Source organism: Ammospiza caudacuta, chromosome 5, assembly GCF_027887145.1.
Source record: "Ammospiza caudacuta isolate bAmmCau1 chromosome 5, bAmmCau1.pri, whole genome shotgun sequence".
In the NCBI taxonomy this organism is placed as follows: domain Eukaryota; kingdom Metazoa; phylum Chordata; class Aves; order Passeriformes; family Passerellidae; genus Ammospiza; species Ammospiza caudacuta.
This window is the reverse complement of record NC_080597.1, coordinates 31692206-31705790: the sequence shown is the minus strand read 5'-3', so window position 1 is coordinate 31705790 and position 13585 is coordinate 31692206. Positions and strand designations below refer to the sequence as shown.

Genomic DNA, 13585 nt, shown 5'->3' with positions numbered 1-13585 from the left:
TTCACTGAGCTAAACTTTTCACACTAAAGGAAGACAAGTGTTTTTTCAGAGTGCCATGTAGACCATTAAAGTAGGACTATTGTGACTCTCTCCAAGACATTTTCATGACTTCAGGTTGTAATCTTGCCTCTCCTTGAGCACTTTGGGAGTTTTTCAGTTATGCTAAATAATCACTGTTGAATGTTAGCTTGTTGTTATTCAATAAATCACATTCAGGGCTATGAAAGCAACCCTTTGATGGCAGGCTTAAAGTGGGCATGATCTTTTTATTCATTAGGATTTCAACAGACTTAAATGAACACTGGCTCTGGATGCAGTTTTACCATAGGTAATGTAGCCACTTTTGTAAGGAAGAATAACATAAGAACCTCAAGCAAATGGTTAGAAGAAAGAATCCTGAGTTACTGAAAAATTGCCCAAAGAGCTGGCAAATATGACAGGGAGGCAGAATCCATCTACAAGTATCTTTGGGCAAGTGAAACTACAGGAGAAAGAATAAAATGAGAAACTTCATTGTGTCACTGTGTAAATCCTTGGTGAAAGCACAGCCTGAACATCAAGGGCATTTCCGATTTTGCTTCTTGAAGCTTTTTTAGGGCGCATTTCAGGTCTTCATCCTTTGAAAAAGGCAAGGAATAGAAGAGTGACCAGGGATGATTGGAGACATAAAACAGTTTATTAGAAAGGAGCAACAGTCTAAACTGGGTCTCCTAAGCTCAGGAAGATGACAATAGAGCAGGGGATATGATAGAGTTCTGTATTACCATGGAGAGGGAAAGGGAAGAGGTCATTCATGATCTCTTTCAATACAGTACTTCCATGGATAACAAGTTTCAGACCAAAAAAAAAAAAAAGAGTTATTCCTCCACCAACTCTATCTCTAAGCTCTGTGGTTTGTTTCCGGGGAAAATATATGTGCTAAAAAAAGGATGTAAATTCTGAAGCCAACTGGAAAAAAAATTTGATAAAAAATAAGAGAAAAAGTAACATTTAGGCCACATCACCTGAAACTGCTACAGATTTTGGAAATCCTGTAAGGTCTCCAATATTTAGGAGGAAGTAGGCTGGGAGAAGCAATCATACAAAATCTCAGAAAACTGAACACATAGTTTGTCAAGATGCAAAGTATTAGTCCTTCTCTCCAGCCAATGAAGTTCCTGGAAAATTCTGAAAGCAGTAGCTTTTCTGTTTGCTTATCTGAGGGCTTGCAGTTGTGAGGTTTTTTACATCTGATGTAGTCACAATTATTTCAACATTTCCAAATCAATACTTGAAACATAACCTGATCTTAGATATGATTTCATTATCACATGTTATCAGTGGCAACATACTTGATGCTGCATTAAAGAGATGATATTTAAACTTTTAAGAACTGTTTTAATCTAATATGGGAATCCTAATGATGTTGCAACATTTTTCATCAAGTTAAGGATGATTTCTGGAGGTATTTTTTACCTAAGTAATACATAGGGTGAGAAAAAAAGGGAACTGCCTTTAGACTATGCTTTCAGGTACGTGCACAGAGGACAGCAGGAGAATTCTTCTTGTATGTTCCTTCATTTCCACCTAGAATTCAGAGCAAGCAAAAAAGTCCATCATGTACAGCTGTTTCTCTGCTGAATCTCAGATTGAACTGGGTTTGCATGAGAAACCTTTTACATCGCTTCCCTTTCTGAGATCCCCTTTATCAAAGCTATCTTTAAAATGGGAAAAAGCTGAAGCTGTCTGCAGAGCATCATTGACTTTAATGGGAAATGTGGCAATTTGCACAAGGAAAGGAAAGAGTACTTAGTTTATTAAGGTGGACAAATTAGCTCACTTTCTCCTTCCCTGTGTGTAAAAGTTGAAAGCAACTAAATATCTCATTTTCCCATTTATATACTCCTTAAAGCCTCATCTTCTGCCCTCTGCTCATGCTTACTAAGTGCTTCCTTATAATCTTGCTTATCTCTGCCTTGATGACTGCAGACTTTTAAAGCTGCTTTACTTTTTGTGACCATGTGTGATGGAGTAGCTGAGATTTTCTTCCTCACTTTTTGTGCTCTCCTGTACTTGGTCTGCTGTGAAAAGAACCTTGAAAAAAGAGCCTGCCTCAATCTGCTCCTAAGGCCCTCCACATAAGGCTGAAACAAAAAAAAAGACACACACAGAAAAGATAAATAGATGGAGTAATTGGTCTCCAACAGGAGCACTGACACTAATGATACAAAACTAAAAGGACTTCCTGCACCTGCCAGAACTACTTTGTTATCCCAGGAAAGATCTACAAAGCAGGTCAGGACACTTGAGGCTAATCAAGCACTATTAGCTAATGGATTGTTTGTACAACTTTGTAACTCTGCACTGTCTTATTATTGCCTATTCATGTTCACATAATCTTTGTATGTTCACATAATCTTTGTCCAGAGACAAACACTTCAGAAAGGAACCTATAAAAAAAGGCCTGTGACCCAAAGTGGTACAAGATGGAAGAAAACTGGGGCTAACACAAACCTGACAGTCACAGTGGGGATGCCTTCCCAGGTGGAGAGATGTCTCAGTGCTGGCTCAATATAATTTGGACACATGACCTTTCTGACCCAAATTCAGGTGCAAGAGTCTTCTCCATCAGTACCAGAGCCGTGCCACTGTGCTCAGTCCCATAGCAGAGGTGCAAGGTGCACAGCCTGGCAGAGGTGCATGGTGCACAGCCAAAGAAAATGTCCATCAGATGCATGGGCAAAGTGATTTCTGAGTAGTACAGGATGTTGCTGTTCATGTTTGTAGCATCTGATGAGCCAACAAAACAAATAGTCACACAAAGCTTTGAATTCAGGCACACTGTAGTGTTTGGAATGTTAATAATTTCTCCCTCCTTTTGCTTTTTTATGTTTGATTTTATTGCTTCATGACTTGGAAGTACTTCATTACTCCCTTTTAATGTTCTCATATGCAGGTTTTATCTGGAGCATTATAAATCCCTAAGTGTCATAAGCATATTACTACTTTATAAGAGACAAAATATGCTCAATGTGGAAGGATTGATGGTTTAAAAAATTCTATAATAAAAAGACTTATCTTGGAGCAATAAAATTTATCCAGAAGCAGGATAGAAGCGGCTCTTATCTGCTGGCAAACTGCCCAGCTGAGATGTAATGGCAGGAAGGTAGTGAAGGTGTTTTCCTTATATGAACCTGCAAGCTCAGAGTCATGGGAGAATGAAAGGTCAGTAAGAAGAGCAGCTCCTCATGGAGGCAAAAAGCTTGTATGAGGAAAAAAAAGGATAAAAATACAGGAAAGGAAGAGAAAGGCACGTGGATGTTTGAAAATACAGAGAAAGATTTTTGATGCATGCAGGAAAGGAAAAGAGCTGAATGCTATGCATAATATGTAGAGGCTTAAATCTCATCCAGCTTCAAAACACTGGACTACTTCCCACTCCTACTGCAGCCAGCCAGGTGCAGGTGGCTGAGTCCTGTCCAGGAGCCCTCCAAAATGAAAAGTCAGCTGTGGATGCTGGACAGTATTTAAGCCTTTCACTTGCATTTGCACTGAAGCCCTGCCTCAAAGTGGTGTTTGTGAGCCAGAGGGCAAGGCATGAAAAACCCCTGATCTTTTTAACATCTGTCAGAGCATACCAGTGTGATTGCACCCAGCTACTGAGCATGAATGCCAAGCTCACTTAAAAATCACCATGCTGCAGGGACAGGTACAACCAAAGGCTATACTGCCAGGCATGCAATGGTAAGGGGATATGGTGTCAGCAGCTATATGGCCAAGCCTAAAGGCAGGAGAAAAACTCCACCAAATACAATTAGTTGAAGACCCAGACTGCAGTGTGCTGCTGGAGAACTTCTTTCTGGATGTCTTGTGTGAGTATTGTCACGCTGCAACAAAGTAATTGATGTCAACTTTAACATCTACTCTTCAGAGACCTCTCTGATCCACAAACCCTGGGATTCAGCAGCAGCATGGGTTTTTGCAGGAAGAATAGGGAGAGTTTTCTCTAGAGTCTGCTTAGTGCCAATTGTTCACCAGGCTTTCCTCAGCCATCAGCTACATGCATTGTTCCCAATCTCTTTTCTACTTCTGTTTCCCCCTCCCTGTCTGTGCTTTTCTGCATGTTATCTGGGGATGTATTTTTGACTGCCAATATCTCTTTTAAAAGAACTTTCGCCCACATGAAAACAAGGTAATGCTGCAGCTTGTGGCAGTATTACTGTCTTACATTTCTTTAGACTTGTAGTTTAACAAAAGAAATACACATAGGAAAGAAAGACCTGGTCTTTCTCTGGAAAAACCTGAAATTATAATTAAATAAGGACACTTGCATCTTTGTCCTGTAGCTCATTCTTGGAAAATAATGGAAATTAATTGTCCTAATAAAAGGATATATTCCATGGAAAAATAACTGCAATATCAATGGATTGGAGTGAAAAACTTCCAAATATACTGTATACATTTGTGACACTCTTTGTGTGGTTGGTTTAAGGCACTTTTAAATTTTAAATATGTCTAAAGAAAAATGTAAATGTAAAGTTTTCTGTGATACTGGAATAGTCTTCCTCATGTAGTTTGGAGGTATGATTTATCATCTCTCTTTAGTGGAAGAAGCAAAAGGTTGCATATAACCAGCAGCAAGTTGTTGATGGAACCTAATTTTGCATGTGATCAATCTGCAAATTTTGCAGTTCATAGGAACAGCAATCTGGCAGCAGTATCCTTTATTTTGATGTCTGAAAAAGAGCGTGCTGCAGAAATAGTTTAGGAAGCTCAGTCACAGCTGCACAAGAGTTTATAGACATTTTCAGAATGTGAAGAATCAACTTAACTTGAGCCACCGAGTAATGTAGCAGTCAGTTTATGTTTGGAACCAGTTCCTAAAATAGATCTCTATTTTCATGATCAAATGAAAGCACAGCCTTACTGAGATCCAGCAGAAAGCATGTGTTGATGACAGGCTCAAGTTTAGTGCTGAACGTTGGCTGACTCCACCGTAAGCTTCAGGGGGATGATTGTTTTAAATGATGCAACAACCTGTGGTGATGCGTAAAGAAAATGGTTGTAGTTAATTTTGTAATACCTTAGGGATAATTGCTCAATATTTTGAACATCACAATGTTCCAGTGACTGCAAAATTAGTAAAGAGCTCATTTTACAGCTGGGGCTTAGCTTCTCACCCTTTGAAGCCTGTTACAGCTGGCATGGTCAAAGAAACATGTTGTCCAGGCAAGCTCATTGTCATTCTGTGCACATGGATTGGTATGCTGCCTTTCATGAGGATAAGGTGACTGGGATTTGCTCTGTATCCTAGGGATGTGATTTCAAGTTTTTAGAAGCTGGCAGTTACATTAGCCCTAAAACCAGGATGTAGGTGAGCAGCTGCTGCAGGAAACTCCTCATGCCTTCACATTTCACATTGCAGGAGATCAGCTCTGGAGTCAGGACGCAAAAACAAGTATCGAGCACTCAGCTTCGATTCTGAATGCACAAAGCCATCACAAAAGAAAGCAGTTTGCACAGCCTTTGCTCCTGTGTGCAACCCCACTGTTTTCAGCAATTGCCTACGGAAGTGGTGGCTCTCTTCACCTTGGCAGTATATTATGGATCAAAGTGGATTAATATTTCAGAGATTCAAACCTCTTCCATGACCTGGAGGTTCACATACATTGACTTCTAGGGGAGCTAGAAGAGCAGAGTCATTAATGCATTCTTGGACATTTCAATTCACAAAACTGAGCAATCTAATCAATGATATCCAATGATTTTGAGTGACTGCACTTTACAATGTGCTTACAATATCCACAGTTTAAGGCTTTAGGGTCTGCTTTTCCATCTGCTTTTCAGTTTGCTTATTTATATCGGGTTAGGGTGTTTCATTTGGTTTCTTTAAAAACAAAGATAGTTTGCTGACAGAAGCAATAAATATCACAATAAATAAAGCGTAAAACAGTAGTGTAGAACTATCATTCAGCCTTCTTCTCAAAAGAGATTGTCTGAGTGTTTTCAACCAGAGTATACTGAAAGAAATTCAGGTGGGGTTGGAGCAATTGCATCACTGTGAACAGGAGGAAGTCAGAATCAGCAATTTCTGTAATATAACATTTCTTTCTTCTAAGACTGTCCATTAGCCACAAAGGAAATTTCCATTTTGCTTTTTTCTTTGGAAAAATAAAGCCTTGTCTTTACTCACAATTTCAGTATAAAAAATTATTATGTGACAAATTTGAGATTTTTGGTGTGAAAGACGATTTCCAGTACTGACAATAAGGTTTCACAGGACAGGAGAAAGTGGAATTTTTTCCAAGCTTTAGGTCTTACTACTGTCATGTGTAGCCTTATTGCTTTCCTCAAAACAGACTTTTATTTTTTCCTTAAAAGCCAGTTAATGCCTCTAGCATCTTTTCCATATGATGAGACTTCCTAGTATTGGGTAAAGGTTCAGAAGATAAGAAATAATTTCTGACAAATTCTAATCCATCAATCAGAAAACTGGCATTTATTAAACTTTGTGGTAGCTGCCTCATTAATATTGCCCTTTGTGAGCTGTGTGGATATTTTAAAGGAATGGAAGATATTTCCTCCTGCAGATCAGTAAATTGGTAAACCATTACTATGTATTCATTTAAATATCTATTACTATGGCTGAATCTGATCCCTACAATACAACAGAAAAGGTGTTCACATTTTTAATTTTCCAAGAAAATTAATCTTTTAGAGTTCTCCTTTTGCTTTTCTTTTTTTTTTTTTTTTTTTTTTAAGGATGTTCTTGCAGCTCCATTTTAAACCCTGACAATTTATATTCTAGTTATTCCATATTGATCTCTTGTATCTAACAGTACTAATTCTTATTCCTGTCAGGTATAAATTTGTCTATTCATGGGGCTGAAAAGCGTGTGCAAGTCTGTCAGAGGAGAACTGCAGCAAGCTACCCAGTGTCACAGCATCCCCCTGTGGATGGGCATCCCTCGATCCCACAAGCCAGAGGGTCAATAAAAATGGAAGCCTCCTCTTCTGGATCTACGATTTCATCAGTCACTGGTGGAAAAGCAAAAACCCATCAGCCAGGTAACAGATTGGCCTTGATACCTTTTCCAGTCCCATTTCCCATGTGATGTGCCATGACATGGCAAAGGTGGTGTTAATGGCACAAGGTCACCCTTCTGTGGAGAGCAACCTATTGATTGCCAGAATTACTGACTGATGTTTTGTTCACATTTGATGTTTTTGTCAATTATAGATTATAGGGAATAACAGCAGTTGGGACAGCTGAAAGTGGGAAACAAAAATGTAAGTTTAATCATAAAAACCCCTACAATGTGCAGTGGTATCCAAAATATTAATGCAGAGAGATTTGGGATATTGCTTTTTAATACTGCTTCCCTTATATATATTTAATTTTGATAAGCCTTGATCTAATTGCTCTATAGGCTACAGATATCCCCCATGAAATTCAATAATTGACACTAAAATTGGTTTTGACCAAATACACAGTCCAGGGTGTAGATCAAACTTGCTGTAACACTAACAAAGCCCGTGGATCTGCACGACATCTTACAACATAGATTAACTGGTTAACAAAATGAAACTTTTCAAAAGAAAGTCAAAATCTCCAGGGAACCATCAAATTCTAATTCGCATCATGAGTTCATTCCTTGTTATGATAATTGAAAGTGCTATTTTAGAAATACCTTTTCTCATAGCAGGGAAGTACATTTGTACTGGCCATGCTCAGTGACTCTTCACAGTGAAAATTAGACACCAAATTTCTTTCCTGAGCAGAGCAAATTAAAGCTGCCCATGAAGTCTGTTTTGTAGCATATTTATTGAAGGGTCTCAATAATCTTCCAGTGTTGCTGCCCAGAAAAGAGCATGATATATAATGTATGCAGCTACTTGGGAGCTGGGAGGCAGAGTCTATTTGTGTGAGACAGACAGTTCTGCCTGCAAACCCTTAAGTTGCAGATCTAGTAAATGGCTTGATTTTTATAGAAGTTTAAATTTTAGATTATCCCTTGTAAGTTGATATAGAGGTCTATTGCCATGAGTTTCATGCACTCATAGTATTTAGTCACCATAATCTTTGTCAACACAGATTAAAGAATTTACAGTGACTCATAACCATATGCTTTGTTTATTTTAGTTCTTCTGTTCACTTGTTTGTCCTGTTTTTTCAGCTTCTGTCTTCTTCGTACAAGTAGAGAAATTGCTACTACTGAAATGTTGCTGTTGCTAAAGATATATAATGATGTATACAGCATGTTAAGAGATTGACAAAAAAGTCCTGCACCACAGTTTTTGAAAAGTATCTTGAACATGCACAATAGCACTCATTTTGAAATGCTGCATATTCTACAGCTATCTGTTGATAAGCAGGGCCTGTGCTTGAATATTAAATGGTGTTCATGCACCACATGCTTGTGCACAGGACTCTGATTGAGAAAAAGATCCCTTTTTAGGTAGACCTCAGAGTTTTCCTAAATGGAGCTCATTAGTGACCATTTGGATAAGGATTATCTTTCAGTATATTAGTTAAGTTTTATCTGTCTCCTCTTTGGACAGTAGGAGCATCTGAGAACCTACTGAGGACCCTTTTTGTATGACAGGAGTCCTCTCTTGACTTACAGTCCCAATTTTTCATCTGAAATGAAGAATCATTTCTATGATTTGTGTCTGCCTTTTCAATTCTATTTGAGACCACTGTATTTGTGTTTGTATCCAGGTTAAACTGCAACCACTTGAGCTTTGTGCAAGTAGATCTAAGAAAGATTATGGTTGGCAGCAGCAGCAATAAATAGCACTCCTAAGAGGAAATTCTGATTTAAACAAAAAATCATATGTTCTTCATTCAAAGTCAGTCACAAATTAACAGCTGTAGATTCATTACCAAATTAAGACATCAGTTGTCCAGTGGCAGTACCTTATCTCAGATATCATAAGCAGCCTGATATTTTAGAAAGACAATGTTCTTATATATATTAACTACTCAGATACCAGATCTTACAGCAGTCTTTTCTAAGCTGTCATCCTGCAACTGCATACAGTAAGTTTGTAGGGTTTTGTTCCATCTAATTTTAAATAGTTCATATAATTTGGGCTTTTCCTTCTGTTGGACTGCTGTTATAATCAAGTAACTCTCACTGTTGGAGCAGTATATGCTATACTCTGAAATTTTCTTTGTCCAGTTAGCAAGTACTCCAAACATGAAGGCAGTTTAACCTGATAGAAGGTATTTCTGGGACTTAAAATGGCATTTTAATTCTTATCAGTGAAAGAGACTAGGACCATGGAAAGAAAAGATCCTTGATAAAGTACAGGTTGAGAGTATTTTTCTTCTTTGATAGCACACTACTTCTGTTTTCTTCACAGTATATTTTTTCCCTTTGCATAGTTTCTTCTTTCAAGAATGACAACTTTTATTACCTATCATGAATTCTACTTATTTGACAGTAGTTGCCTTTGAACGAAGTTCACAGGTAGCTGTATGCTAACAACAAGGAATAACAGATACTGTTCATTGTTCCACCATTCCTTTCCAGTTACTTCCCTGCCAGTTTTATTTGTAACTAGTAAGGAGTCTGAGGCTCATGACTTCTATTATTAATCTGAGTGTTAGAGTGGCTAGGGAGTGGTGAGTAGTCTGTACTGTACCTTATTTAAAAATAAATAAACTTTAAAACTTTTTTGTTCAAGCTTGCAAAGAGGTACTGCTCAGCCATGAGCAGAACTGCAACATCTGTGCTTGGATTTTAAGCAGATATAAAGGTATCAAGAAACTGAAACAAAACCCAGAGGAAAATGGAGAAATAAGTGGAAGAAAAAGGCTATTAATGGGGAAGGGAAAACTCCTGACCCCTTTGCAGGTGCACCAATACAAGGGAGCTTTCTCTTAAAAGAAGGAAAGCAAAGATGAGTATCAACAATCAGATGATAAATTTAGATGTAATGGCATTAAGGCAAATATGCATTTCTTTCCAAAGTCAGGAACAGCATGGTTTTAGTTTTGAGAAACATCTAGTTACCATCTTCCATCCAAATGAGCAGCTGTGGTGTGTCGTGGCTAGTGGGGTACAAAGCTGCTGAAGCTGAGAGTCCAAAGCCATTGCTGGCTGCAGTGAACTGGCACAAGGCTCCTGAAGACAGCGCAGAGTAGTCGGGTCTGTGCTGCACAAGGAAGGCTCTCTGTAAGAGCAACAGAATGAAGCATGAAACAAGCCTAGGGGGGGGTTAAGCTGTCATCCCAGGCCATTCCCTCTATGTCATGGTTAGGCCATTCTGGGGACAGAAAAACACCTCACCTCCCTTCTGACGGCGCTGAGCCTTTGCTGTGCAACAAGGAGTGCTTTGGTTTCTGGGCTTCTGCCTGCTCCTTCCATTGTTAATCTATTCCAAGTCAGAACAATGTTACCTTGGCTCATTCTCTTGGTGACAAATTCCTTTATTTTCAGATTCTGCAGAACTTGTCAAACCTCATATTTCTAGGAGTCCCTAAATTTGCTGGCTGTGGAAAAAAAGTCTTATTTAATATGTCTAAGCAGCAGTAAAGTAAATGCTTTCATTGTGACAAACTCTAGAATCTTCTTAGTTATTCTCTACTTGCAACATTTCCTAACACTTGTTACCCATTTTGTAATAACGGGAATTCAGAGGTTCTCTGGCAAGGTTTTCTCTCTCTGTGCTTCTGATAAAACCTTAATGCATTTTGAGGTTTAGATATATTAATGTATATACAGTAATGTAGATTGTAACTTTTATCACTGTTACAAATCAGTAATGCAGGCAATCTACCGGAGCAGAAGAAAGGGTTGTCTTTGAAATAATTTATTTCCAAAATTTAGTTAACATGTAAAGATTCTTCACTCCAGGAAACACATAAAAATATTCTAGAAAATGCTGCTTTCAATAATTTACTGTTCAAAAATGTCTCTTTCAAAGCCAAAGGGCTGTACATTTTGGAAAGGACATTCCTTGCTACCTGAAACTATAAAGACATATCCATGATACTTGAAAGAACTGTATGTGCTGAAAGGACTGGTTCCTGGCATTGTGGTGAAAGTCTGCTGGGCTCATTGGAATTCAGTGAGGAACTTTTCTTACACTCTCTTTTTTTTTGTGATAAGAAATATTTGATAAATTAAAAGCTTAAAAGAAGGCATGTTTGCTTTGGACAGGTTTCCCTTTATGTTTGGGTCCTCTTTTTTTACTGCTTATCAGTCTGCAGCATTTTTATTGATGACTCTACTTGCTCAGCTTGTAAATAAGAAAGAAGAACTAGGGGGCTTGGCCAACTGAAAAACTGACTTGGGAGGCAAGTAAAAAGGCCTTGGTTCTTGAAACTAGCAACAAAGGAGAAAAGGAAATGTGTTTAATAAGCTTAGTCACAAATTAATTAGCATTGAATTATCAAAAGATCTTGGACTGAAGCCTTCAACAATGATAATTTACTGTGCAAAATATATCCTTTTCTCATCACAAAATATGCATATGCTCGTTAGCATTCACATTTGATTGTAAATGGTCTTTATAAGATCTGTGTTGTGTTAGATGTGACTTGCTGGTTAAATTACACTTTGTTTTCTTTGCTGACTAGCAGGACATGTGGCATGCATCTCTCCTAGATTAGAAGAATAAAACCCTGCAAATAATTCTGCCAGGAAGCTCTGTCATGCAAGTACTTCTTGGTAGCAAATGCATGCATGGCATGGGGATGGCTGATGTAAATTCATCTGGAAATTTGAATTCACACCGACAGTAATGCTGTTATCTTACTTGTCTAACATTATTAAGGGAACAATCCTTTTCAATATGCCTTCTGCTGGGTGTACACAGAACTTTCTGTCATGTGGAATGAAGCATAGAAAATGCAAGCAGATTTCAAAAAAGTTTAGTATTCCCCTCATTAAGCTAATTTTCATATTAAAACCCCCACATGTTTACAAGAATCATTCCTATGCAGAAGGACTTTAATTTGGACATTAATGTCAAAGAGACCAGCCTGCATATTTAACTTTTCCCTTTCTCTACAGCTTATGTACAAAGCAATGTAAGTTCAATGCACAGAGCAAAATTTCTCCCATGTTGGTAGTTCCAGTGTGCTCTGTGAGCACCTCCCTGCTGAAGACAGACTGTTCATTCTCCTGCCTCTGGGTGCTCTGCAGCCTCTGCAAAGCTCCCAATGAGAGGGACAGTTTGCCTCATTGTCACCAGGCTGAGTTCGGGACACCACATGGTGATTGTGCAGTACTTTGAATTTAAGAGCTGAACTAGGTAGGAGATGATGCAGAGTTTGAAATCTTCTGTCAATTTGCTTAGTCATTCAGCCTATTTCATTCAGCCCTTTACCTTTCTATGACAAAAGTAGCTTTAAAAATTTATGGTCCTAAAGTATCAAGTCTCCTGGAATGTTCATTCTAGCACTTTGGAGAACACTTTTGCTGCAGCATGCTAACAAAAAAAAAATTTTAGCGTATAAAGCACTGTTTTTCAATGCTGTCTTGCTTAATTTAAATGCATTTTATACAGGCAGAAATTGCATCCCTCTGTCTCAATTTGTGCTGCATGTGACACACATAAGCATTGAATCTATCTGGGAGGGACCTGTGCATGCCCTCAATAAGGGGCTTCAAAAATAATATTAATAATTTGAAGTGGTGATTTGAGGATGTTTTGTGATTCTTTGAGGGTGTTTTTAAACTTAATTCTTTTCAAATACTTTTTTTCCTTCCTGCTTTGATAACTCTCCTGTTTGCTGTTATAAAACATTCTTTCATTCAGCCCTGAAATCAATTATGCATGTTTACTTTAAAATCAGAACAATTCACCCTCAGATTTCAGCTCCCCTGGCTGTTATTAGTTTACAATATGTAGTCACCTCACAAAGACTGCAAAATGCCACTCTCTGTGGAGATCTGTTCCTGATTGTTCTACCATCAGAGTGTTTCCTTTCAAGGGGAAAAAATAGGAAAAGGATTAGGACTAAACTCACTGATCCTAGAGCAAGGTTATAATGTCCTGAGGCCAGTGTAACATAGCTGTTTTAAAATTACTTGACCATTCTATTCTGAAAAAAAAAGATATAAATTTTTTGCAAAGTTTCTGAGAAAGTAATGACCCATTTAATCTAAAAAGAATAATTTATAATTCAAGGAACAGTGAGAGAGACTTTGAATAATCAGTTATTATGTTCCTGCAATGCTTGACTGAAAAATGGGACTTTTTCTTAGCTCTATAGTTCTTGCTTAAAGGGGTTTAGCGTTATGTAAGACTCTATTTCTAATGTTAAATATGTTACATATATTCCAAAGAAAGATTCTTGCAGGAAGACTGTCAAAAGATGGAACAAACTAGCTTCTACTTTGGCAGAGATGCTTTTAAAGTCAGAAAAGGGATTTAACTAAAATAGGACTGCATAGTGTTATTAATTTCTACAAAAGGTTTGTACAAATTCCAAAAGATAGCAAGACCGCTTTCCTAAGACCAAGTCTGCTGGTTCATTCTGATATCTCAAAATTCTGCCAGACCTTCCTTTATAATTATAAATTTAAAAAAAAAGAAAAAAGAAAAAGTAAAAAACAAACAAAACCAAAAGCATCCCAAAACCAACCAA

General features: G+C 37.9%; 1 protein-coding gene across 1 annotated transcript in view; it reads left to right on the top strand.

Moving 5' to 3' along the window:
* The first annotated feature begins 6977 nt into the window (after positions 1 to 6977).
* The window catches only part of ANO4 (anoctamin 4), a 118041-nt gene continuing 111433 nt past the window's right edge, over positions 6978 to 13585 (top strand). Inside the window, exon 1 of the mRNA XM_058805155.1 lies at positions 6978 to 7047. Coding sequence (XP_058661138.1) covers positions 6978 to 7047 — 70 coding nt within the window. The remainder of the gene's footprint in view (positions 7048 to 13585) is intronic.